Genomic DNA, 27034 nt, shown 5'->3' on the forward strand with positions numbered 1-27034 from the left:
GCTTGCCCTGAGAGTAATGCTCGCAAAAACAATCAAAATTCTGGTGTAACATTCAGAATCTTAACTGTAATCACAACCTATTTACTATATTATTTTAGTTTATTCAGATATCAAGAAACTACTGGTTACCTCAGTGTAACCCAAAGCCACAGTTTTACTCACTATCTTCATTTATTTGGCAAAATCTTAATGTTTAACAAACCTTCTGCAATCAAAACCCCCTTTTACAACACGAGCTAGCTTATTTAAAGGGAAATGGCTAGTTAGCTGTCTGTTTCCTTAATTAAAACACTTTTTTTTTTTTTTAATCTGGCAAAAATTTGCATTACAACCTGATCAAACAAACATTAGCCTTAATATTAACAGCTGGCTAGTTATGTCACTATAACTAACCACGCTATAGTAGTGTAATGAAACCCTCAATTACAATGCTAGCTACAGTAGCTTATTTATTAGCAAGTCAATGCAAATTAGCTTGGTTTATTTCTGAAAAAAAAAAAAGATTTTCATTGACAGTGGTACCTCGGCATATAAACAGTCGGATCCAAGCAAAGTGGATTATTATTATTATTTTTTTGCATTTTGTGCAAGATTTTACGAAGATATAGCACCATCCTAAGGCCTAAGAAAGTTAGCAATGCGGCTAGCAAGAAGAAAAGGCTGCCACAGTTTTGTTTTTAAAGCAGCCAGGTCCAAGAGGAATCATGAATTAGGGTTAAATGTTTACTTCATTTTAAGCTTTTCTAAATGTTTTGCTTGTTTTTATATGCAAAAAATATGATTATAGTATTTAAAATTAGTCATATTTAGTAGCTATTATTTTCAGGTGGGTAGAAAATGGATTATCTGCATTTTCCCATAGGAAAATACGTTTTGCAATACAAACTTTAAGAACCTCCGGGAACAAATTAAATCAGTATGCCGAGGTACCGCTGTATTTTGTTTTACTCCTACACATATTCTCAATTAATATGCCTGTCTTAGCTAATGACTGTGACAATAACCCTTATCAACACTAGCTAGCTTAGAAATGATATAGCTAGCAAAACTAGCTAACAAATCAGGTGGCTAGAAACACTAACAAGCTAATTTGATAGCTTTAATGAGCTTAATGAAATATAAAAAAAAAAAACATTTTTCTCAATTAAAATCTTTAATTTTTTTTTTATCTTAAATAGATCAGAACAGAGTGACTTTAGCCTTGTTACTGAAGATATATGTGTTTAGTTAATCATTTGTAATGCTAGCTTACAGTAAGTAATTGGTCTAACTGACTAGACTTAGGGAATAGTGTCTCTTTCCATTAAACTATTTTAGGAGAAAGAAAAGTTGTCACTTTGATTTAATCTGGCACATACTGTAAGTGAAACCAGAGCAAAGAAACATTGATATTAGTTTATGGAATTATTAAGTATTTTTAGGTTAAGCTAATGTGATTCAATGACAGCCTCTCTATTACAGCTGTTGCTAACAGATAGCCAGCATTAGCAAATATTCCAATCCTTTTTAATTCATTCACAAATACTTCGAATAATTCGAATTTGGCATGCAAGTGAGATTAAACTGTGTTCCTGCGAGGAGGGCTATCACAGTCACTACACCAGCGGAGCTGTTTACTCAAATAAATACGATGCAGCGAGGCAAAATTGCAAGTGGACACATATTGTAGGAGTTTTTTTTTTCTGATGTTGACAAAGTGCAAACATTCTGTACACACACACATACACACACATTCACACAGTTATAAAAGCTTCAGCAATGATAAAACGCAGAAGGTGACTAAATGCAAAGTACAAAAAAAAAAGAGCAAGCTGTGCACTCGTACGTAGCTGTGTCATTGGACGGAAGCGATACAGCAAATTTTCAAACAGCGGCGCAAGTTGACTGACGGTTAGCCAACATCAGCAAAGCAAAGGAGAATTATACAACATATACATCACATTACTGACTCACTGATTCACTGATTCACTCAATGACAGTCAGGTGTTAAATACATCCGATTCCATTCAGTCCAATGAGTCATGAGTCATGAATCATGAATCGTGATTCCTAACAATTTTTCCGAACAATTGGCACAGAATCAGATTCAGAGAGCGACTCCCTGGGGGACAAGCTGCGATCGACGAGCTACACACAGCCCCTCTTGGCGAGAAGGAGAAACAGAGTGAAAGGAAAGGACAGTAGTGGGTAGGAGAGGACTTTCCTGTCCTCTGTCCTCTTCTTCTCTTTTCATCTCCATCCCTCAGTATAAAGTCTTTGAGTCTTTAGCATGGGTGTGAGTGATTATTTTGAGGAAGGTGTGTGCAGATGTAAGGGTATAAGTGTAAGTGTGTATGAGGGCAAATGTCGTTGCCGTCTAGCCCCAGCTGAGGGTAGTGAGCAGCAGAAACAGGAGAAAAAGATACAGAGAGGCTGAAAGGGCTGAGGCCCGGCCATGAACTCTGCCCGTCTCCGAACCCAAATCGCTGACAGTGGCCTTCTCGGAGAACGGAGGAATAACGTCGAACTCCTTGTCTGGATATAAGCCATCGTCAGGCTCGTTCTTTTCCTCCACGCTCTCCTCCACCTGACACCAAAAGAAAATGAAAACAAATAAATGAGTGTTTGTCTTAATTGAAAAAGAGACAGAGAGGAGGGAAAAGGGGCATTAGGGATGACATGAAAGGTAACCTGTCCAACATCAACCTGTGCAATGTGAGTAAGCCTGCAGAGAGAGAGAGAGGAAGAGAGAGTTACAGAGACAGGGATTAAGAAGTAGCGATAACAGGGGAGAGTGAGAGAGAGAGTGACAGATGGGCATGAATAAATTAATACTAATAAAGTCTGATTGATGCACTGCCTCCCGCAAACACCTCTGACTAATCCTTTCACGAAGCGAGAGGGAGCGAAAGAGACGAACACGTGAAGAAGAATGGGAAAGATGGAGCGAGAGAGATCAAGAAAAGACAGAGAGACGTTCAGTGAAGAGCGCGCGATTTGGCTGAGAAAGAGAGGTAGAAGTGACAGCGGAAACAGAATTGAATCCTTTTTGTCTGGAAGCTCAGATTATCTCTAAGCCCCTGCACTCTGTGTATGCACACACACACACACACACACACACGCATATACACACACACTACTGAGGATGTACACGTGGTCCAGTGTGTAAACACACGCACACACACACAACAAAAGTGCCGCAAGTGCTCACCAATAAACAGTCTGTGAGGATGGAAATGGATGTACAGGAATAGATTTCCATTAAAACAAAAAGAAAGAAAAGGACTCATCCGTATTAGCAGCCATGCAGAAAATGCCATAATGTCATAAGAAGATAAATATAATGACCTTTTCTTTTTAAATGTGTCATGACCCCTGACCCTTTATTGACCACTGTTTAAAAAAATTACATGGTGTAATTCGCTAATTCAGATTCTAGGTTAATGTCCCATTCATAGCACCTGACCCTTGTGACCACAAAGATGAGAAAATCTTTCAAGTAAGACATAAGTTCAATTTGGGGGAAAAAAATGAGTCACAATATCAGACCCTCGACCTGAAGATAATCTTTTGTATATGTTTCTTGGCAAAAGCTTCACAATCTTGATATATAACACTACTGTATGCCAGTTTGCGGCATTGAGAAAGATCAATTCTGAACTCCATGACATGTAATGACAAAAATACAATACAATAACAACCTCTTCCTGTTTTACTCTCTGTTGAAATCTAGAGGTCTGACTCACGACATGAATGCAATATCGGGCAGAATGAACGTTTTAATGTGTTTTCAAAGACTAACAAATTGTAATCAACAAATGTCAATATAGTGGTTCAATCAAGGCTGACCAAGAAAACTGAACACGCTAACCATGTCTTTTATGGGCTGTTTCAAATCAAGCCGAATTGAAAAAAAAAAAAAACACAGAATGAACTGTGTCCGTTTTGATCCCCCAGCTGTAAATGCTAATAAAGATGCAGGTCCATGAGCTGTGACGTGCCCATGGACAGATGTTTGGCCACTCTTCTCACATGAGTGAGTCTGTGAATTAAAACATTAGGTTGAGACACGGGCAAAGACTCAACTGAAATGGATACAGATTGAGATTCTGAGCCAGTACCATTGCCACCGAGCTTTGATGAAACGTTGGCGGTTGGCCCTCATTCTGAGCGTCAATATAATCTGAGAACACAGCAAAGAGCACACCAGATCAATATTGATTTAATTTCTTACAAGAGTCATTAGCTTGAAGGATGGAGGTCTCGGTAATTGGACGTGGCAGTGTAGGCTGTTTGAATGTGGGGCCCTACCTACCCTGATCACAGTGCTGACTAAAAATCCGTTCCAGTCAGACTCGCTGTCTTGTTTTTAAGGCTTTATATCAATTACCATGAAAAACAAAGCTATGGTAAGGTTAAAACGGATTCCTTCAGGTAACTCGAGGACGTTATAAGAATGTAATATGTTTGACGGGTTATTAAAAGGTTAAGTGCTAACAGTTTCTCACTTGGTTAAAAATAAGCTCATGAGCACGAGAATGCTTAAAATACTTACCACAATACTTAAAAGACTACACTGTTATGGTCACTTACAAAAATTCCTATTTATTATAAACCAAAAGAAATTTACTACTTTTAATCAGAATTTTATTGACCAAATCCTTTAAAACCTTTTTGAAATACATTTTCATACAATGGGAAATGGTAAAACAGAAAATAAATATCAGGCTAATATCAGACTTATTCTGCCATTGTCAAAATGGGTGTTACTTTAATATGCTTCTAGAGAGTCTGCCAAATTAATTATTTGACATGATTAAAAACTGCCTACTTTCACACTTTTACTCACTACTACTTGATTCATGCACTAATTTACTGAAATACTTGGAATGCTGTGAACCTTACAGAATTTGGCTAAATCCAGTGAATGCATAATTTTTTGTTAAAGTGCCCAAAGGTTTGATTTCCCATCACTCTAATAAAACCCAGTGCATAGACGTGCTTCCGACCATTGGCAGCCAATAAGACAGTAACTTGGAATATTTTAACATTGGAAAACTAAGTGTATAGTATACGTAAATATACTGCCTTGCCAAAAAAAAAAATTTGAGAATCAAATTACTGGGCAGCCTCAATCAAAGAGAACAACTAAGGAGATTTGAGCTTACTTAAGAACCCTTTAACACATTATTTAAACCTGAAAGACCTAGTGCTGAACAATCAACTTGTAAAAGTTTTTTTTTAATGAATATAGCTAATCACTTAAACACTTGATGAAGTTCCATGGTAAAAAAAAACCTAAAAACAGTAATTCCCCTTGCGGAAGCTTGCGGAACTTCGCGGAACTTCGCGGAACGTTGGCGGGCAATCGGGGCAGCTCACATTGCCTTACACTGCATCTCACCGGGAGTCAAATCGCATAGGTGAGATAGGGGTATAAATAAACCATAGCAATGTTTAACAGTGAAAGTAAGATCATTTCTATACGCGCACAATGACAAGAGAACTCATAGGATTGGGACTTAATAGTTGTGTGGCCATAAAAAAAAACATATGTTAGGGAAGCTATTTAGCAAAAAAGGCTTTGATTTGTTAGGGAGCATAAATATTTTGGAAAAAAGACATTGGAGCAATGGAAAAAGGTCATGCGGTCTGATGAGTCCAGACTGACTCTATTCCTGAGCGACGGTCGAATCCGGGTTAAAAGGGAAGCACATAAAGTGATGCACCCATCATGCATAGTGCCCACTGTACAAGCCTCTGGTGTAATGATCTGGGGTTGCTTAAGTTGCTCAGGTCTAGACTCAGTAAAATTATCTGGCATTAAAATGAAGTCAGCTGAAGACCTGAATGTACTGAATGACCAGGTTATCACATCTATAAAGTTTTGTCTTTCCGGATGGAACAAGCATATTCCAGCACTCAAACTGAAATAAATTGGTTGAATGAATAGTTAGAGTGTGCAACTGTTTTGAGATAAAAATACCATCCTTCTACATGAAATTAAGAAATTAGGGAAAGGGTATAAAATTGAACCACTTTCGACTTTAATGCCTATTGCAAAAATTAGAATAATATTTAAATATAAATCCATAAAAAAATCCTTTTGGTATCTAATTAGGTCTCTGCTGATTTTGTAGATAAATGAATCAAGATCTGTGTCTAAAATTAACTTGGCATTTCACATACACAATGACTGTATAACCCCATCAGCCAGTAATTTAACATCTATGAAATTATATATCTGCCATGTGGAAAGTCCACTTCCTCACTCAAGTCTCTAACTCTTGCCAACACTGACGGCCATGTTGCATTTAGTTTTCTGCTGGGGATGCTAAACTAGAAAGTGGCACTTTGCGGGGACCTACTAAAAACAAATATTCGAAAGTTCTACAGTAGTTTGTGTAGGTGTTTAATATGTAAACCAGCATGTAGTTTAGTATGCAAAGGTCTGTTGAAACCTTGTGTGCTGTTGGTGGAAATTGGTGTTTTTTTATATATATATATATTGGTGTTTATATGAAAAAACATTGGGAAAGCAGTGGTTAATGTGTTGGTGAAGGTCACTGGTTCAAACCCCAACACCACCAAGTTAACACTGTTGGGCGCTTAACCCTCAACTGCTCAGACGTATAATGAGATCTCATCTCATCGTTAATGTAAGTCTCTGAATAATGGTGTCTGCGGTAAATATATTATGTAGTATAGTTCTATTATATATTGTAGTTTATAAAGTTGTATAATGCATAGTAGTTTGTGTAGTTATGCATAGTAGATTGTGTACTTGCATAAATATTTTGAAAAAACTTTGTGTAGAGTTTGGGCCAGTGATGGCTCAGTGTGTTAATGCTCTGAGTTACTGTTTGGAAGTTCGGCCCTTAACCCTGTCTGCTCCAGGAGTGACCCTGTGCTCTGACCCCAGCCGACTAACAAGAAGCTGAAATAAAGAATTTCACTGTAAAGTAATGTATGTGTGATAAATAAAGGCTAAACTGAAGCTCATTTGTGTAGTTGTGTTATATATAGTAGTCTGGGTATTTATGTGTATCAGTTTATGCAGTAGTTTGTGGAGTTGTATTGCATGTAGTGGATTGTGTTGTCTAATTTGTGAGTGTTTGTATACTTCTAATATACAATGTCGTTTGTGTAGTAGTTTGAATTTTGTTTAGATTATGTAGTATGTAGTATTTACTGTACTTGTAATAGGTGTAGCAGTTTGCATATTTGCAGTATGTGTAGTAGATTTAAAGTTGCATTATAAGTAGCAGTTTGTGTAATTGTAGAACGTGTAGTCATTTTGTGTAGCTGTATTATGCATAGTAGTTTGTGTAGTAGGTTTGTGTTAATTTTTTTTTTTAGTTTTTGTATTCATGTAATTTGTTGTAATATGCATGATAGTTTGTGTATTTGTATTATCTGCAGTGATTTGTGTAGTTTCGAGCAAGAGATTGTGCTGTTGTGTTATTCATGATGGTTTGTGTGCTTGTATTATACAAAGTAGTTTGAGGTGGTTTGTGTACTTAAATTTGGTCAAGTAGTTTCTGTAACTGTAGCATGTGTAGTTGTATTATGCATAGCAATTCGTGTAGGTATACAGTACGTGTAGCAATTTTTGTGGTTATATTATGTAAAGCTGTTTGTGTAGTTGTATTATGTGTAGAAATTTGTGTAGTTGTATTATGTATAACATTTGTGTAGCCGTGATATGTGTAGCAGTTTGTGTAGCTGTATTATGTGTTGCACTTTGTGGATTCGTATTATGTGTAGTAGTTTGTGTAGTTGTATTACGTGTAGCAGTTTTTGTAGTCGTATTCCGTGTAGAAGCTTGAGTATTTGTGTTATGTGTAGCAACTTGTGTAGCTGTGTTATTTGTGGCAGTTTGTGTAGTTGCATTATGCATAGTATTTTATGTAGTTATATTATGCATAGCAGTTTTTGTATGCATATATTGTAGTCATATTATGCATAGCAAATAGTTTAGTTGTATTATGTGTTGCACTTTATGTATGAATTTGTATGATGTGTAGTAGTTTGTGTAGTTGTATTACATGTACAGTAGCTGTTTGTATAGTCGTATCATATGTAGAAGTTTGTGTAGTTGTATTGTGTCAGTTTGTGTAGCCATATTATGTGTAGCGGTTTGTATAGTTGTATTATGCATAGCATTTTATGTAGTTATATTATGCATAGCAGTTTGTGTAGTCATAATATGCGCTGCAGTTTGTGTCGTTGTATTATGTGGTTCTCATCACTTTAAACTGTCCGACAGAATGCCTCAGAAGGCTAACAGCTCTGAATCTGAGCAGTGACATAATTATAGCTTGCTTAATGAAGATGACATTCATCTACCTAAGATGGAGCTTTCATTGTAAGCCATGTTAGCGTTAATTGAAGTACTGTATGCTTTTAAATCTATACTGTATTATAATGAAGCTGCTCTAGTCACAGCATCCATTGTATAGCATATTCAATTAACGCGGTCTGGTTCACACATAGAGCTCTTCCTGTTGGAGGTTTTCAGAGCACTGGGCTGTGACTTTGTCTTGGCTGCAATCCTGATCAGCCATGCGTTCTGTAAAACACCCCGTTCCAAAGCCAAAGTTACTGCATTTAGAAGAGCTGGCTCTCAGTGGTGTTCTGTGTGTAAGCTGACAATCACACTCCGCTGTGTGTTATTGTGTCAGCTAATAAAGTTACACACACCTATTTTACAGTCTTAATTTATGTATATTGGCTGGAGTGTTTAATAGGCGTTAATGTTTGGGGAAGGGATGATTTTAGTTGTGTTGTTGAGGGATGATTTTAGTGTAATGAAATAGTAGTGTTGTGTGTTCGGTGTGTTAGTTTAACAGGATGTTGAGTATGGTGCACAAGAGTTCAGTTCAGCAATATACTGTAGTTATTGGTTTAGTTTGTTAGTTTGTTGAGTAATGTGTTCAGTAATATAGTTTTAAAGTAGTAGCTTCGGTTCTGGTGGCTAAGTGATTAGCAGTGTCACCTGCACCTCCAAGGGTGATAGTTTGAATCTCGCCTTCAGTTCATGAGTATGAAGTTTGTGTGTTTTCAAAGACTCCTTGTGGGCTGACTGGTGTTTCCAAATTGCCCATAGTTTTTGACTGCAGGTATGCTTGTGCCTTGGCATGGGTTGGTACCTCATCCAGGGTGTTGCCTGTCTTCTATGAATTTCCTGGGATAGGCTCCAGGCCCCTTACAACACACAGGCTGACAGGGTAAGCCCGTTCGAAAATGGATGGGTGGGTGGGTTCAGTTTTGTTGTGTTAAGTGTTAGTTTTTTAGTATGTTATTTATTTTGCACAGTTGTTCAGTTTAGTAAGTGTGTGTGTGTGTGTGTGTGTGTGTAATAAACTCATTAGTACTACAAATGTTTTTTCCATATGCAAAATATTTTGTTCTTATTATATTTTTATTAGTGAATTAAGTAGTGTGTTCAGTAGAATGATTTTATACTTAATTGAGTAGCATGTTCAGTATTATAGTTTTATAGTTTATTGAGTAATGTATTTATTAATATAGTTTTACAGTTTATTCACTGTGTTCAGTAGTATTGTTTTATAGTTCACTGAGTAGTCTGTGATTAGTAGTATAGTTTTATAGTTCATTGAGTAATGTGTTTAGTAGTATAGTTTATAATTTTTTGAGTAGTGTGTACAATAGTATAGTTTTTCCAGTTTAGTGAGTAGTGTGTACAATAGTATAGTTTTGTAGTTCATTGAGTAATGTATTTAATAGTATAGTTTTGTAGTTCATTAAGTAATGTATTTAGTAGTATAGTTTTGTAGCTCATTAAGTAATGTATTTAGTAGTGTAGTTTTGTAGCTCATTGAGTAATGTATTTAGTAGTCTGGTTTTGTAGCTCATTGAGTAATGTATTTAGTAGTGTAGTTTTGTAGTTCATTGAGGAATGTATTTAGTAGTGTAGGTTTGTAGTTCATTGAGTAATGTATTTAGTAGTTTGGTTTTGTAGCTCATTGAGTAATGTATTTAGTAGTGTAGGTTTGTAGTTCATTGAGTAATGTATTTAGTAGTGTGGTTTTGTAGCTCATTAAGTAATGTATTTAGTAGTGTAGGTTTGTAGTTCATTGAGTAATGTATTTAGTAGTGTAGTTTTGTAGTTCATTGAGTAATGTATTTAGTAGTGTAGGTTTGTAGTTCATTGAGTAATGTATTTAGTAGTTTGGTTTTGTAGCTCATTGAGTAATGTATTTAGTAGTGTAGGTTTGTAGTTCATTGAGTAATGTATTTAGTAGTGTAGTTTTGTATTTCATTGAGTAATGTATTAATTAGTGTAGTTTTGTAGTTCATTGAGTAATGTATTTAGTAGTGTAGGTTTGTAGTTCATTGAGTAATGTATTTAGTAGTGTGGTTTTGTAGCTCATTAAGTAATGTATTTAGTAGTGTAGGTTTGTAGCTCATTGAGTAATGTATTTAGTAGTGTAGTTTTGTAGTTCATTGAGTAATGTATTTAGTAGTGTAGTTTTGTAGTTCATTGAGTAATGTATTTAGTAGTGTAGTTTTGTAGTTCATTGAGTAATGTATTTAGTAGTGTAGTTTTGTAGTTCATTGAGTAATGTATTTAGTAGTGTAGTTTTGTAGTTCATTGAGTAATGTATTTAGTAGTGTAGTTTTTATAGTTCATTAAGTAATGTATTTAGTAGTATAGTTTTTTACACTTTATTGACTGGGTTCAGAAGTAAAGTTTTATAGTTCTTTAAGTAGTGTGTACAGTAGGATAGTTGTTATAGTTCACTGTGTAGTGAATATGAGTATTGTAGTTTAGTAATTAATTGAGTAGTGTGTTCAGTAGTATAGTTTTGTAGTTTGCTTTATGTGTTCTGTGGTATGGTTTTATAATTCATTCAAAAGTGTGTTCACTAGATTAGTTTAATATTTCAGTAACATTTCATGTTAAGGCATATAGTTTTATGTTTAAGTTATGTTTAAGTTATACTGTAGTTCATTAGGTAATATGAGTAGTGTGTTCAGTAGTATAGTTTTATAGTCTTAGTTTGTTAAGTAGTGTGTTGAGTATAGTTTTATTGTTCTATGACTAGTGTGTTCAGTAGGATAGTTTTATATTTCATTTATTAAAGTTTCTTGTAAGTGTTCAGTACCCACCGAGTTGAGGTCTCCGAAAAAGTTGACGTTAAGGTTATCCTGTTGGACGTGGGGGGAGGGGCGAGGCGGAGGGAGCAGTGTCCCCTCCACAGGCCGAGGATTGGCACTTCCCATGTTCTCTATGGCATTACCTGTGACAAGAGAGACACAATCAGGAATTTATGTAACTTAAAATCTAATGCTAGACTTCATTTTTCTTTTCTTTTTTTTTGCTTCTGTCAATGTAATAATCCAGTCTGAATCTGTTTTGTTTACCAACAAGATGCCTGGCTGTTTATGCTGGTAGCATAGGATTCTTGTCTCTTCTCTCCTCTCTCCTTGTTAATGCTAATACCCCAAATCCACTACTATTTTGACATTCAGATTATGAAAAGCCTTATTCCAGTATGACTGCATTAATGTACACTGCGTAAGTCAATAATTTTCTAAAACAGGAATAAACAGATCGATGTATTGTGGATTTGAATGACACTCAGCTTTATTAGAAGTTTTCTCTCCAGTCAGCATCAGTAAATTCAACCATCATGGCCATTTGCCACTAATCTCCGCTGTACACCCTCATGCATTAATAAGCAAGACCATTTAAAGCAGCAACATATTTCTCAAAGTCAAACGCTGCCAAATCGTTGAAATAAATACCGCACACAACTCAACATCCCTGCCCCGAACTGAATATTTACTTTGGCATTCCTGTAAGAATAATAACGGCTAGCTTGTTCTATGGACCATATAAAGAGTTGAACATTAAAGACATTTAAAGGTATTATATTAGCAAGGGACATCGTGTAAAATGTTGAGTATTGCGTAAAACACTTAAACATAAGAACACGACAATAATTTATTGGTTTGAAGTAAAGTGGGATTGTCCGACCCTCGGAATCGTCCAAATTCTCAGGTAGGTGGCTATGTCTTTTAGTTTAACTTTTACACGCTAGGGTTGCTATAGCTTGTTAGGTCGACTTTCTAGGTTGCTCAGACTGAAGACTGTCCAAGGGTATGAGCATAGATTTGAGAAAACTGTGTAAGAGGGACAAGTGGCAGCAGCTGTGTGATTGGCAAAGCTTATGCAAGCTTGGCCAAACATAATCCCCACCCACTATATAGTGAAAGAAGAAAAAGATTGGCATGTTGTACCTTCTCAGCGTTTTTACTGCATATTGGGCCCACAAGGCCAATTTTAACGTCAATAATGGGTCTACAATTTAAAGTGTCACACCAAAAATAGTTTAAGTATAATTATAATTGATTATATTGATTCATATATTGATTTTCATTAAAATGCCCTTTATATATGGGAGAAATAATGATATATTGTGTTTAGGATATATTAAAGACAAAATTACCTAAATAATCCAGATAATAATAATTGAATTTTGTCTTTGGAGAAAAGTCCACTATTACGTTGTTCGTACTGCATTTCAGTTAGCGATCTGGGATAATGAAGACTAACACATCAATTACATCTTTTCGAATTCTGCTCACACAACATCATAGTGCAGTTGAACACATTTACAGGAGAGTGCTAATTGCTCTATTTTACATACATGAGTCAAGCAAAGCCGTGACTAGCTAGTCTCACGCTAATAACCGAAGGAGAAAACAAAGCCGTCCTTCCCACGCACAAAGTAGGCAGTGATAGCGCCGGCATTCAGACTGATAATCCCCCAAACATAGAGCAGAACTAGATGTCTGCGGTGCATATCCTGAATATTTTTATATGTAACACATTTCAGACGGCTGATATTCTGGATTGTGTTGCACTTTTAAGCATGCGTTTGGTGGTACATTAACACTCACGCAGGCAAGTGTTGCTGTTGAACATGTGGAGGATGCGCAGGCACTCCTGCAGCTGATTCCCACTGCCTTCACAGTTACACCACTGAGACACCTCCATACTGGTGTTACTCACGTAGTTCGGTGTCATGATCGTACCTGCCAACAAGAAGAGAAAGTTTTAGAGATGAGATAGATAAGATATAGACTTAAAAAGACATTTGAAACGTGAGAGAAATGAGAGGGTAATCAGTCAGGCGTCCATCTGGGAGAATCTGCAGCACGCTCGGCCCTCGGCTTTAATCATGTTAACACATGCAGCCACATCGGCGCTCGTTTATGTGACACATCTCTGACTAATTTCATTAAAGCGCCTGATGTCCTGATAGTTCAGGTCCATGTCATGCCGGGAATTCAGCACAAACCCTTGAGCCTGCCAGGACATTTTATTTTTTATTTTTTTGCTAATTACTGAACATCTCGTCCCGGAGGAAATGTATTCAGTAATCAGATATATTTTTGACTCAAGCATCTTCATTTGCCTGGAATGATGGGTTGTTGGGGCTAAATACGAGAGCTGGCAATAATCAAACATTGCATAACAATAAGGAATGCAGAGAAAAGCTTAACCCCCCCCCCCCCACACACACACACACAAAAAAAATAACCCAGTTTCTGAGTAAAAGATATGTCAGTATGTCAGTAAATGGTTTGTCCTGATTAGGGTCATGATGGATACAGAGCCTGGGCATAGGGCAGTTTTATCTAGATATTTTTGCCTGCATCAGACTTTTATGCATCATTTACTTTTGTAATAATGTTGCAGGTAAGCTTTCTTTCTGATGAGCAATGCTGCACAATTGAACAGTTCAACCCAGCACCCCCCCCCTTCCCCCCCACCCCCACCCTCGCACTTCTGTCAGCTAAACCTTACTGCATGTGGGCTCTTAGTGTCATGTGGGAATTTTGCTTTCCCTCTGTGTCCAACATAAATGCACGTAATTTCCACACCCTACTGTACTTTCTAGATCTTGCCTACTGTAGCTATCTAGCAGATCTTCACCTGTCTTCCATACACCACCTTCCAGATCTTGAATTTCTTTCATACCCTACCTTCCAGATCTTACCCTGACTTCCACAAAGAGTAGAATTCTGGATGGAATACAAGGTGAATGCAATGCTAACCCAACTGCGGGCACCACATATTCACACAAACACACCAAAAGACAGTTTTAAGGAAATAGGGAGATGGAGAACATTGAAGAGACCCATACAGCCAAGAGAATAACATCTGAAGCTCCGCACAAACGGAGCTTAGTATCACATCATGTCCCTGATGACCCCAACACCCCTTACTGCCCCACCATGTTGCCTGGAGTTTTACTGATTTCCCCTTATTTATTGCCAGCTTTAGTTAAGTAATCTATATAGATAAAATAAAACTGTAAAGTTAGTGTGTCTGTACATATAAAAAAAATTTTTGAGGGACGTAAGATGAGTAATAAAACACAGGGTTTTTGGAATTTTTGTCTGTCTGTTTGTCATGTAAAAACCTTCCGAACGAATTTACATACTTTGATACCAATATTTGGTCGAAGGTTGAGGTATGATAGGCTTTGTTCCATCGCAATCGACCCACTTAAAGAGAAGATAAGCTACCTTGGAATTTAAATGGAAAACGCCCTCAGATCATTAAAAATCTACCTTGAAAAAATCATTAGTTCATCTAAAAATTTAACAGATGGTGCTGTACATTTTTTAATACATGCTTATGAGTGTGCAATTAAAAATCTACTAAACACGATCTCACACATTTACACGTAAAAATTTTGCTCATTCTGATCTCACGCATCCCTGCTCGCATTCACCACTATAGCATTTGCCAGATGTCCTTATCCAGATTAACTTACTGTACATTTTGTTAATGTCATTATACTGTACATCTGAGCCATCATGGGTTTAGAGCCTTGCTCAAGGGCCCCAAGCCCCTGGGATTTAAACCTGGAACCTTCCAAGAAGAAGTTCAATGCCTCAAAGACGTCACTATTGAAGACTTGACACTGACTACTGTATCTTTGTGTCTGAACTTACCAAGCATTGATCTCTTGTTATTTTGTATCCTGGTTATTGATCCTGTCCTGTTATCTGGTTTCGTAGATCTGGGATTGTATTACTATTATTCTATTTTTATTTTTTTTTTTCTTGTAATTTAATTAAAAAATATATATATTTTAACAGCAATTGGATTAATTAATCTCAACTCTAGTCTCCTCAATGCTGGTATATCCTACAGCTGCATTGCATACACTGGTGTACACTAAATCAGAGTTTATATATATATATATATATATATATATATATATATATATATTTTTTTTTTTTTTCTTCATTTTTTTATGTTGTTTTGGTTTTATTTTTTGCGACTGTATAAAGATGCACATAATCCATGAGGAATTTGAATTTCTCCTACAGGTTTGTTTCTTTGATGTGAGCTTACTTAGAAGAGACTCGGGGAGGATTGTTGCATCTGAAGTTTGATTGCTTATGCTGACATTTTGGTCAACTTACACTTTTTTGCAGTGCATTATTGTGTTATTGTCAGAAAACACCTTGAGGAAGGATGGAAGGTGCACAGACACACTGCGCGATACCATGAGCGCCTATAAATAACACGATGCGCTGAGCTGTACATTTCTTCTGCCAGGTATTACTATTGGATTAACATATTTTCATATACATGTTTTTACATTATAATCTACGCATTTTATTTTTTAAAGAGCACTTCTATAATTAACACGTGTACGCAAAACCCTTACAAGTACTCTTGCATTAGGCTTGGATCCAAGAAACATATTTTTTATGCACTGCATGTTGTAAATATTATCAAGATATTTTCCTTAAATTATGTCTCTTTACATACACCCAGCTGGAGGGAACATTATGATAGCTCATAAGCAGTCCACTTCCTGTAGGTTTACATCTGTAATAAACATCTGCACACACACGACCATGTCAAACCGCTTTACTTGGAGCACAGTGACGCGGATCATCTGTGCTTAGTTTGTGTGAACGAGCACGGACCCCGGGCAGCAGTCCTCTGGTGGGCTGTCACAGGGCATTTATCAGTGCATGATTGCTCACCGATCAGTCCAGCGTATGCCTTCAGGCAGACGGCTCCACTTTCACGCAGACAGCCTGAAGGGGAGTAAGAGGAAGGCTGGCAGTTCTGCTGGAAATCAGCCAGTCTGGACCTGAGAGAGAGAGAGAGAGAGAGGGAGAGACGTTTAAATTTTAAAACTTCCTTAATTGATGCAATCAAATCATATATCATCCAAAAAAATGCAAAAATCATCACTTCATAAAAATAATATAGAAAACAAAAACGATGTAATAGAAAAGAAAAAATGAATCCCAGTAAACTGATAAATGTGCCATACACAATAAAATACTAAAACTACAGTTTTCCCCATTTACCCGCAAACACCAGCATCTCGTCCACCAAAGCATAACCAGCATCCTTAACTCTAACCTGCTAAACCCCTCAACATGGCTTCCACCTCTCCTGCCCCCTGTCCTGCCTTTCAATTCTTTCTCGCTTTCCAAATAGCTTGTTTTGCTGTACCAAAGAAACAATGTAAGCGTGACCTGAACACATTTTCTTCGAAGAAAGGTTTGAACATAACTTCTCCTTTAGTCATTTTTATTCTTAATACTGAAGATATCCTATAAATACCTTAAAAAAAACATGTATGGAATTATGTGGTAAACAAAAAGAGAATATGTTTAGCTTTGATGACAGCTTGGCACACTCATGGCATTATCTCATCAGATTCACAAGGTGGAATGGTTTGCATTTCACAGGTGTACATTGTCAAGACTTAATTTGTGACATTTCTAGTCTTCTTAACGTGTTTTAATTCATGAGTTGTTTTTTTTGCTGAGGATGAGTTGGTAGCCCCATTGGTGCTACCACAACTACCGGACAGATCTATGTTTCTATGGCAAGAAACACTCAATTAAGTAAAGAGAAAAGAAGGTCTATCATTACTTTAAGAAATGAAGGTCAGTCAATCCAAAGAATCTGAAGAACTTTGAATGTATCCTAAATTTTAGTCCCCCAAAGTGTCAAACTCTAAGATGAAACTGGCTCTCATGAGGACTGTCTCTGGAAAGGAAGACCAAAAGCTACCTCTTCTGCAGAGAATAAGTTTACTAGAATGACCAGAACCCAGAAACCACTGATTTACAGGACCATAAATTAGAGTTCACATACTGTAAATGCTTCTCAGCAGACATATTTCATCATCTATTGTTTAGAGGAAACTGCGTGAGTCAGGCCTTTATGGTCGAAGCAGAAGATACCTTCGGCCAGGAAACACAATGAATGGACATTAGATCAGGGTAATCTTTGGTCTTTGGTCTTATGAGTCCAAATTTCAGATTTTTGGTTCTAACCACCATGTGTTTGTTAGACGTAGAGAGGGTGAACAGACGGTTCCCAAATGTGTGGTTCCCACTGTGAAGCATGGAGGAGGAGGTGTGATGGTTATGGGGGTGCTTTGCTGGTGGCACTGTTGGTGACTTAAATCTAAAAATCCAAGTCTAAAAATTGAAAGCACACTTAACCAGTATGGCTACCACAGCAATTTGCAGTGACATGCCATCCCATATGGTTTACACACTTAGTTGGACCATCATCTGTTTTGTTTTTCCAACAGGACAACGATTCGTAACATACACTCTAAGTTATCTAAGAGCTATTTGTCCAAGCAGGAGAGTGATGGAGTGCTGGCCTCCAAAATAACAATCTACATCCACTTGAGATGGTTTAAAATGAGTTGGACTGCAGAGTGAAAGAAAAGCAGCCAACAAGTACTTAACACCTTTGGGAACTCCCTCGAGATTGTTGGAAAACCCTTCCAGGTGACACCTTAATGAGGCTGACTGAGAGAATGGCAAGAGTGTACAAAGCTGTCTTTAAGCAAAAGCTGACTACTTTGAAGAGTCACCTTTTTCAGAAGAACTAAATATAATACATATTCTGGGTTATTCAGCACATTTGTTAATTACATAATTCCAATTTCCATCAACATTTCAATGACGAATAGAAAAATTAAAGGGGCCATAAAACAAAACCTTGTGGGCTACCAGTTTATACAGTGTGTGTATAGTCATACACCCACCTGCACAGGTCATCACGGAGGCAATAACTCTCCAGGTGCAGGCAGTTGGGTTGTCCGTCTTTCTCCTCATAGGAACAGGATGGGACGATAGTCTTCCTTCTTCTCTCTCCGCACAATGGCTCGGTGCAGGAGCAAAACAGCACGCCAAAGCTGTACTCTTCAGGCACCCGCTCCAGAAACTTGCGCAGCGCCCGGTGGCACTTCTGTCTGTTGCAGCGATCCAAGCCTGCCACTCGCTTGGTGCATGCCAGCACATATTCTGCACGTAGGGCACCACATTTCTCGAACAGCCCACAGTCCTGCGCTGCCTTTAAACACTGGTTCTCTCCGTCTACTACCGGAAATGAGGACACTGAGGTAGAGAGGGAGAGATGGAGGTGTGAGGGTGTGAATTAGTGTAAATTGTTATATTCTTTTACTGTTAATAGCTAAGTTGCATGAATACAGATGGCGATGAAGGTGAGTACAACTTTATTTCACTGCCATCAATAATAACATGATGCTTTGGTAAATGCTCTTTTATGGCCAGGTTCTTTAATCTATACTTCAGGCAAATTTCCATCAGCTTGTATAAAACAAGTTGCAATATATATATATATATATATATATTTCGCTCAAGGCCTAGGAAATGTTTCCGCCCAAGGCTCGAATAATGCAGGAGGCGACTCTACACAGGAACAAATGCTAGTTCGCTTATCTACAAAGTTTAACAGAAAGACCAAATGTGGCCTTGCATCCAGCCAGTAAACAGTGGCAAATGAAAAGTACACCGTGGAGTAAAAATCTTTTTGAACACAATATTATAAGGATTTATCAATTGCTTATTGGCTTTAATTTCACTTTTTCCTTTTCATGATATAAATTCATAGATATTAACTCACTACTTCAGTCATTAGAAGTTTTACTATGGTATGTACAGTACTATATATGGTAAACTATAGTAAATACCATAATGTAATTGTATAAATACTATGGTACAGTACATACCATATTATTACTGTTGTACTTCAGACATTACCATGGTAGGCGCCACAGGACTTCACGGAGTACCAGGATAGGTACTATGTCACTTTAGTGGGTACTATGGTGTGTACCACAATGCTTGGGTGAATACACCACAATGCACCAGAGCCGCTACCAAAAGTTCAGCTGGTACTGTATATAATAATGTATGTTTATACAGTACATGTTGTACCATATTCGATATGTAAGTACATACTACTGGTTTGTTATAGTACAGACTATAACCTGTACTAATCTGTATTATTATTATTGTATATAATATTGAAAGTGTCAACATAGCCTATGGTATTTAATTAGTTACTAATGTATTATTGCTCCATTGTGTATAGTTTCTGTGTGTTTTTCTTTTTCTTGCTGATGGAGTTCTGCGTGTGTCTTACATATGATTTGTGTAACTTATTGCCTTAAAATGCATGAAATTTCATTGTTAAGTTCCCCAGTAAATACATGCGCCTTCAGCATTTACAGTACCTCCCTAGTGACCAGCATCTACCTAATCCAAACTTAGGATCTATGCCAGCCCGTTGCATTGCCCACACTCACATCTGGGGGTGATTTATTTTAGCCATTCTACCTACTGGAGTGTTTTAGGTACTGTAGGTGGGAGGAACTCCGTACAGTACATACACTATTGCACAGGATCGAAGCAGGAACACAACGCTGCAAGGCAGCAACGCTTCCCGCTATTCCATCATGCTGGCTCTAGTATGTTAGCTAAATATACTGTAAATAGCTAGCTCCTAAGAAAGAACATTGTTAATGGTTATGTTTTTTCATCGCAAGCAAGAAACACTCAGACAGGTGCAAGTACCCTGTCAGTGTCACCATTAAGAACAGTCCATTATCCGAGTAATATGTGGCCAGAGGTGATGCTGTCAGTGATGAATGGGATAGAAGAGCGCTGACACGTCGCACATAGCAATAAACGTGCTTCCTGTCAGTAATTGTAGCCGTAGACATAAGTGCACTTATATGCTTGGTACACCAGACGCTGAGTGCTGAAGATCAGAAGTACCTGCCACAATCGAGGCCAGGTTGGTTGCTTCGCTATTCCGCGCCAGCTCCAGTTCGATGTCCTCGTACGGGGAGGTTTCAATGTCATCGTACCCTGCAAGAGACACACACTCAGGCTTATCATCAGTGCAGATACACACACTTTGGAGCCAAACAAGTGGCGGAATATCGTGGCGTAATTAAGCCTGCAGAAGCGCACCATTACCTTATCGTTACAGTTAATTAAGAGAGCTGCTGCATTTAATCAAATTACAGGGATTATATGACGGCGCTAGCTATGATGATGCATACACACAATAATGTAACTAATATCGCCTAGTTATCATCTAGACTTATAAGACTCCTAGAGGGAAAACCGTACGTGTGCGAGGAAGGTTATTTGCTTGGTTGCATCAGTGAAAAAGTGTGACAAGTATTCCATGAATCTGATATCATACCTTGCACGCTTCAATCACACACACACACACACACAGAGAGTGAACGGCTCGTATTCCCTTTGACATCGAAATTATAATGCATCATTTTTCTTATCATGATTTCGCATGCAGGAAAGCACAATGCAAATGAGCGTTTCTGGCACGACGTGTATCACAGCGCAATCACGCAGCTGCAAGCCGCGGCCAAGATACGATTCGCAATTTGAAACGCAGGGCTGAACACTTGACATTTCCATTTGACAGCAGCCGAAAAGCGGTTGTTTCACGGGACTGCTCGTTTCTCCCCTGATAAACTCTATTCTGACTCTCCGCGCGCTCCTATCATCACTCAGAGACGGCGTATTATGATGTTCTAAATCATTCCAATGATACATGGTGTGCATCTCGCCGTTTTATTTTAAAAGATGATAATAAGTCATTTATCCGCGTAGCGGTTTCCGCACTGAATCCAAGGTCAGAAAGGGGCATTAATATAAACGCTGAAACTGGGGATAAACCATTTCTGCTGTTCCAAAAAAATCATGTCATATTGTGAGATCATCATGTCAGGAAACAGGTTTTACTACAGTATGTGTTCACCTTATGGTAATTTAGGTATAATGTTAAACTAACCTAGCTGTAGAAAGAGGAACCATAGTGGCCCTGCGGAGAAAGTCAGAATAGTAGGTGGAGACAGGGAGCTGGTGGGTGCTCGAACAGCGTCACTGATAATTGAAATTTCTAGGAACAACATACTGCTTCTGACGTGACCTTCCTCCCAAGCCTTACTGTATATCTCACCTCAACTCCTTTTGTTGTAGAATATCATCTCATCATCATCACCCAGCCCTCAACTCCTGAACACACACATGCCCAATGAAGCATTCATGCGCACACACATGCTCCCACGCACCCATAATCATGCTGTACATGTGCACAGTGACACACACACACACACAGGTTCCTCACCTTGTGGAAAGCGCACGGTCCAGTACACCCGGAGACAGAGAGCCTCTTTGCGTGATGCTCGCTGGCACTTGCACTCCTGCAGGGGCCGATAGTCCAGCAGGGCGTTTTGGGCATCGGCGCAGGCCTGGCGGGCTTCGAGACTCAGCGGCGTCACGGCCTCCTCGTCCACGCAGTAGTCCAGCTGCCTGTACAGTTTTTCACACTCAGGTTGGGCCATACACTCCTGCACGGCCTGCACGCAGTCCAGTGTGCCCGGGAACAGGGGCACCACCAAGGACAGTGAGCCTGAGGGATGACATCAGATTCAAATTCAAATTTTATTTGTCACGGACAGAAACTATACACAGTTTATTACACACAGCGGAATGCTTAAACGACAGCTCGTGACCCAAAAAGATGAGATGAGATGAGATAGAAGATGAAGATAAAAAGATTTTACTCCAATAAGAGAAAAAGTGAAAAAAAAAAATGTAGAATCTACAAATTTACAGATTTACAAGTTACAATTAAATAAAATAAAAATAAAATATATAAACAAACGTCGGATCACTTCCGTATTATATTATAGGCCTATATGAATTTATTTTATTACTGTATATATAACTTAAATGCAACCATTAAATGCAAAAGTCATGAATACGGTGCAAAAAAAGCTTATGGTACTGTGAAGGCGCGTGCTTACTATTATGGCACATAATAAATTTGTGTAACATATTTTTTTACAGTATCCTGGTGAGTGTTTCATAGTACCATACTACGGTATATGGTAGAACCGTGTACCATACTATAGTCATTGTAGAGTTGTACTAAAATATGAACTATGGTAGAACCGCATACCATAGTGTAGTGTAATGACATCCTCCTTTTATAGGGTGCCAATAGTTTAATTTTTGCAATTAAAAGTAATTGGTTCATCTCAGTATATGGACATTTTTATTTGCTCCCTTAATTATTATGAAGTAATATGCTTAAACTTTTAAACAATGCTCATGAACCTTTGCAGCACAATGCAGTAACTTGTTAACAAATATACAGAGAGCTGTTCAAGTCAAACTGGGAAAAATGAAAAAAATGGTGGTATTTACAGAAGACTTCAAGCACAGTCTAATGATTGAACAGTGCAGACATTTCCAGCTGTCCATAACATCTCAAGAGCCAACGTCTCAGTGCCAGACACCACAGCAAACCCCTAGAGGCCCTGCGGAGTCACCTCAGTGGCACAAACCCAAAACCTAGGTGGTTTTAATGTTATGGCTGTACATTATCGCATCGTAAGGCGCTTCAAGCTCCGGTGAACAATTTATGAAAAAATATTTAGCTTGATAAATGAGACTATCATGCTCTAGTGCCTTATTCTATCATACATCTCAACTACAAACATAATGACTTCACCCGACATAACGTGCATTTGATGAAACTTCACTGCACCTACTGTGTAGGACTACCATAAATGTAAACGCTGTCCATCTAGTAAAGTAGAGCATCATTTACAGTGTAAATGCCTTTGACTCCTCAAGATAACCATAGACATATTGAACAAAAATTAACAAACGCGTACATTTTAACATTTGATGAATGGACTTTGGAACATCCTAGGTTCTTCCTTTCCAGACAAAATCACACACGGCGGCCTCATTGATGAAGCATAAACATTTAGAGAGAAAATTTAGCATTCAAGCAATCTCAGGGCCACTTAACCTCAACTTGACCAGCTTCATATCTTATAATTTGCATTTATTTAGGAAGTTATTATCTGAGCCAGTTATTATTATTATTATTAATAATAATAATAATAATAATCATCATCATCATCATCATCATCATTTTTGTTGTGAAGTTATTATGAAATTATTTATTTACATTACAAACTAAATAAACATTTCATAAATATGATATTTTGTACATTAGTCATATTAATTATGAAAAAATAAATAAATAAATAAAGCAAAGAACACATAATCCAGTATATGACAAATAAGGACCGGTCGTTTAATTAAGACAAAAGAAATGCACCTGTGGTCTGTTTATATCCATCAGCTAAAAGCATATGGCTCAGCTGAGGGGCGATTTAGATCACGCTGCGTTTATGAGGGAACGGATATTAAGAGACTGGTACTTTTTGTACTTTTTTTCAAGGATGAAAGCTGGCATAAAAATGGGTTCTGCTAGCTATGCCATCGTGCACAGAACTTTACAGCCAGCACTAATATGACCAAGCTGTTCAGGTCCATACTTTGTCAGGGCTTCAATTCCTCATTTCTGGCTTCTTTCAAAATAATAATAATAATAATAATAATAAAATAAAATTTTAAAAGTGGCATTTTAGATTTTCAAGCATTTTGGCATGATTTAAAAAATAGCAGTTTCCCTGCGTGATGCTTGTCCACGACCACATGGGAACAGTGTAGACATATTTTTTTCGCTCTCCTTTGCTTGTCAAACCATTTTCTTTTCACCTCACTTAATTCACATCTAATTGACCCATTTCTGTAATTTGTCTCAAGATTTGGGACTTTTCAAGTGCTGTTCTGCGGCTAAAAATATATATTTTATTATGTAGACGTGAGTCAAAACACCTTCCACTTCGGCCTCTGAGAAAATTCCCTTTCTTTTGTCCTCAGCTTGTTTTTGTCAGCGCTTTCTCTCAGCTCTTTGTAACGTTTTATACAGTTTTGAGATTGTCAGTAAATGTGTCGAAAAAATGTGCTTTGCACCATAAATTCGAATGTGAGTTCAATTTAACTCAATTAAATTTAAATAGAGCTTCATTTAAGTATACGAAGTATACAAAGGGTGTTCAAGTCAAACTGGGACTCCTTTAATGAGATGTGGCAATAACTCCCGGCTGATTTCCTGCAATGTGCAAGTGGTGCAGGGGGCACTATGATGTCATGCATTTTACGCTGGGATGAGTGGATTACTGTAGGAGGGGATTATGAAGGCAAATAATGTTTTTTCTGCATAATCAAAAGTCCTGGTTTGAGTTGAACACCTCTTGTATAATGGCCATTGTCATAAATCAGCTATAGAAATGTGAAACGTATAACTAATAAGAAAGCCAGAGGCAACAACTGGAAGGAAAACTCCCTGAGAGGATGTGGAAGAAGCCTTGAGACGGAAACCCATCCTCATCTGGATGACACTAGATACATATTTTTTATGCCTTGTTAAGAGCTTATGAGCAACTTGTTATGACTATTTGCATCATGGCCACTTTTTAATTCAATATAGTTTTTATTTAAAGTCTATTGTATTGCATTGAACTGAATGTATTAATTGGTTAATGAGTGCAAACTTTTCGTAGAAATCACCATCCTAAAGATGTCCAAGCTAAAACATCCTCAGTTATCTCATTGTCTTTAGGTTGTCTGTGGAAAGACAAAGTCTTCAAGCAGAGATGGGAAAATATATTTTTTTATTTTGGTTTGGAGTATGCGAAAAACATCTACACATAGCTTTGCTAAAGGATATACAGTATGATATATGAGATCTATTGCAAAATGGGCCAAGTGATGAGATTATTGATGTTTTGGCGTATACACGAGCAACCAATTACTGCCACTGTGACCAAAGACAAATGACAACAAAGAGAAATGTGAGAGAGTCTCATAACCTCGACAATGCTCAACTAAAAGCCACCAATAAGACGACTCAATTCAATTCAATTTCATTTGTATAGCGCTTTCTACAATGGACATTGTCACAACGCAGCTTTACAGGAATAAAAACTCCTGGATATAAAAGTGTGATGTTGGCAAGGACAAACTCTCTGAGACGACACGAGAAAGAAGAAACCTTGAGAGGAGCCAGACTCAAAAGGAACACATCCACATTTGGGAGATAGCAGATACAGCAGAACAACCATAAATAAATTCCTACTTGCGCTCTGAGGTCAAAAGTACAGTTGTATAACATGAAATGTTTTTTACGACAATATATGATAAGAAAAACATAAATACAGTAGACAATGACATAAACGGAAATGAAAGTTCTACTGTTACAGAATATTCATCGCCTATCTTAGGCCTGAGCTACAGCACATATGATGTTAAACCTAAATGATCAAAGTCAAATCTTATAACACAAATGGTGGGTTAATTACAATAATTATCCAACAGCTTGGCTGAGTTCTTGAATCAGAAATAGTCGATAATAACAGATCTCTCTCTCTCTCTCTATGTGTGTGTTTAGTGGTTAGCACTGTTGCCTCGCACCTCCAGAGTCCGGGTTCGATTCCCGTCTCTGTGTGCATGGAGTTTGCATGTTCTCCCCGTGCTTGGTGCAGTCCAGAAACATGCCGATTAGGCTAACTGGTTCTTCCCCAGATTGCCCATAGTGTGTAAATGGGTTTATGTGTGTATGTGTGTGTGTGCCCTGTGATGGATTAGCCCCCCTTCCCGGGTGTACCCCGTCTCGTGCCCTAAATCTGATAGGCTCCAGGCTCCCCGAATACAGGATAAAGCGGTATAAAAGATGAATGAGTGAGTGAGTTTTAATACATATAATTTTGATAGTAGCTTATTTATAGGCACTTGTTCGCTGTTGGTAAAAAATAATAAGACACAACCAAGAATCCTCTGTCCCGAGAAGTTTAAATTCAAATTCAAATTTTATTTGTCACATACACAAACATACACAGTACGAAATGTAGTGAAATGCATTTTACGGCTGCCATTGACCCTAGAAGAGAATTAAAGTTTACAAATAAGAAATAAATATGAATAAAAGAAATACGATAGAAATTAAATAAAAATTAAATTAAACTAGGAAAAATAGAACTAAAAATAAAAATAGAAATAGAAATATGAAGTTTAGTGAATTCTCCCTATCATTAAATATAATGTATATAATATACTATTTATAAATAAATGGTATTATGACTTTTAATCATTATATAATAATTTAGGATATCAGTGTTGTTAGTAGTAATATTATTTTAAGTATTATTATTATTATTATTATTATTATTGTTATTATGTGAGCACTTTTCATCTACTTCCCACTTTTTCATCTTGTATTCTTGTTGAAATCTTGTTCTTGGTAATGCTTATTGAATTCTTTTGTGTTGTCATGATTGCGCACATATAGAACTTATATCATGGTGCAGGCAAGTTCGGTCCCAGAGAGTCGCAACCCTGAAAAAAAAACTCACCTGCCAGTAGCCCTGAAGACCTTTAGCTTGTTCAGGAGTGTTTGAATAGGGTTGGAGCTGAACTCGACAGGATTGTGGTTTTCTAGGACTAAACCTGTCTACCCCTGGTGTAGACCGCCCCACTATAACATTAAAAAAACACTGATCACAAACTATGCACCAGCAGATCATGGGCACGTTTATGCTCACGGGGACCAAAGGCCATGGCGTCAGGTCTGATTCCACAGAAAAGCCAAAAAATTCCACAAATCCCTGCACCGCAGCCCACCATGCATGGGGGTCCACCAACAGGAGAAGAGCACAAGGCCTGCAATCTCCCCATTTTCCAATCTGATCAAGCCCCAACAGGATGCACTGGACAACCCACAGCATCCAAAGGCCTGGCCGCA

The 27034-nt window shown here is 37.7% G+C and overlaps 1 protein-coding gene across 1 annotated transcript in view; it reads right to left on the bottom strand.

Moving 5' to 3' along the window:
* Positions 1-600: 600 nt before the first annotated feature.
* gfra3 (GDNF family receptor alpha 3) overlaps positions 601-27034 on the bottom strand; it is a 55773-nt gene continuing 29339 nt past the window's right edge. The window contains exons 2-8 of the mRNA XM_053486249.1: positions 21494-21778; positions 20110-20202; positions 18072-18423; positions 16030-16139; positions 12913-13047; positions 11116-11246; positions 601-2566 (exon numbers count right to left, since the gene is read on the bottom strand). Of these exons, the coding sequence (XP_053342224.1) occupies positions 2357-2566; positions 11116-11246; positions 12913-13047; positions 16030-16139; positions 18072-18423; positions 20110-20202; positions 21494-21778 (1316 nt within the window). The 3' untranslated portion in view covers positions 601-2356. The remainder of the gene's footprint in view (positions 2567-11115; positions 11247-12912; positions 13048-16029; positions 16140-18071; positions 18424-20109; positions 20203-21493; positions 21779-27034) is intronic.

This window comes from Clarias gariepinus, chromosome 2 (genome assembly GCF_024256425.1).
Source record: "Clarias gariepinus isolate MV-2021 ecotype Netherlands chromosome 2, CGAR_prim_01v2, whole genome shotgun sequence".
NCBI classification, from domain to species: Eukaryota; Metazoa; Chordata; class Actinopteri; order Siluriformes; family Clariidae; genus Clarias; species Clarias gariepinus.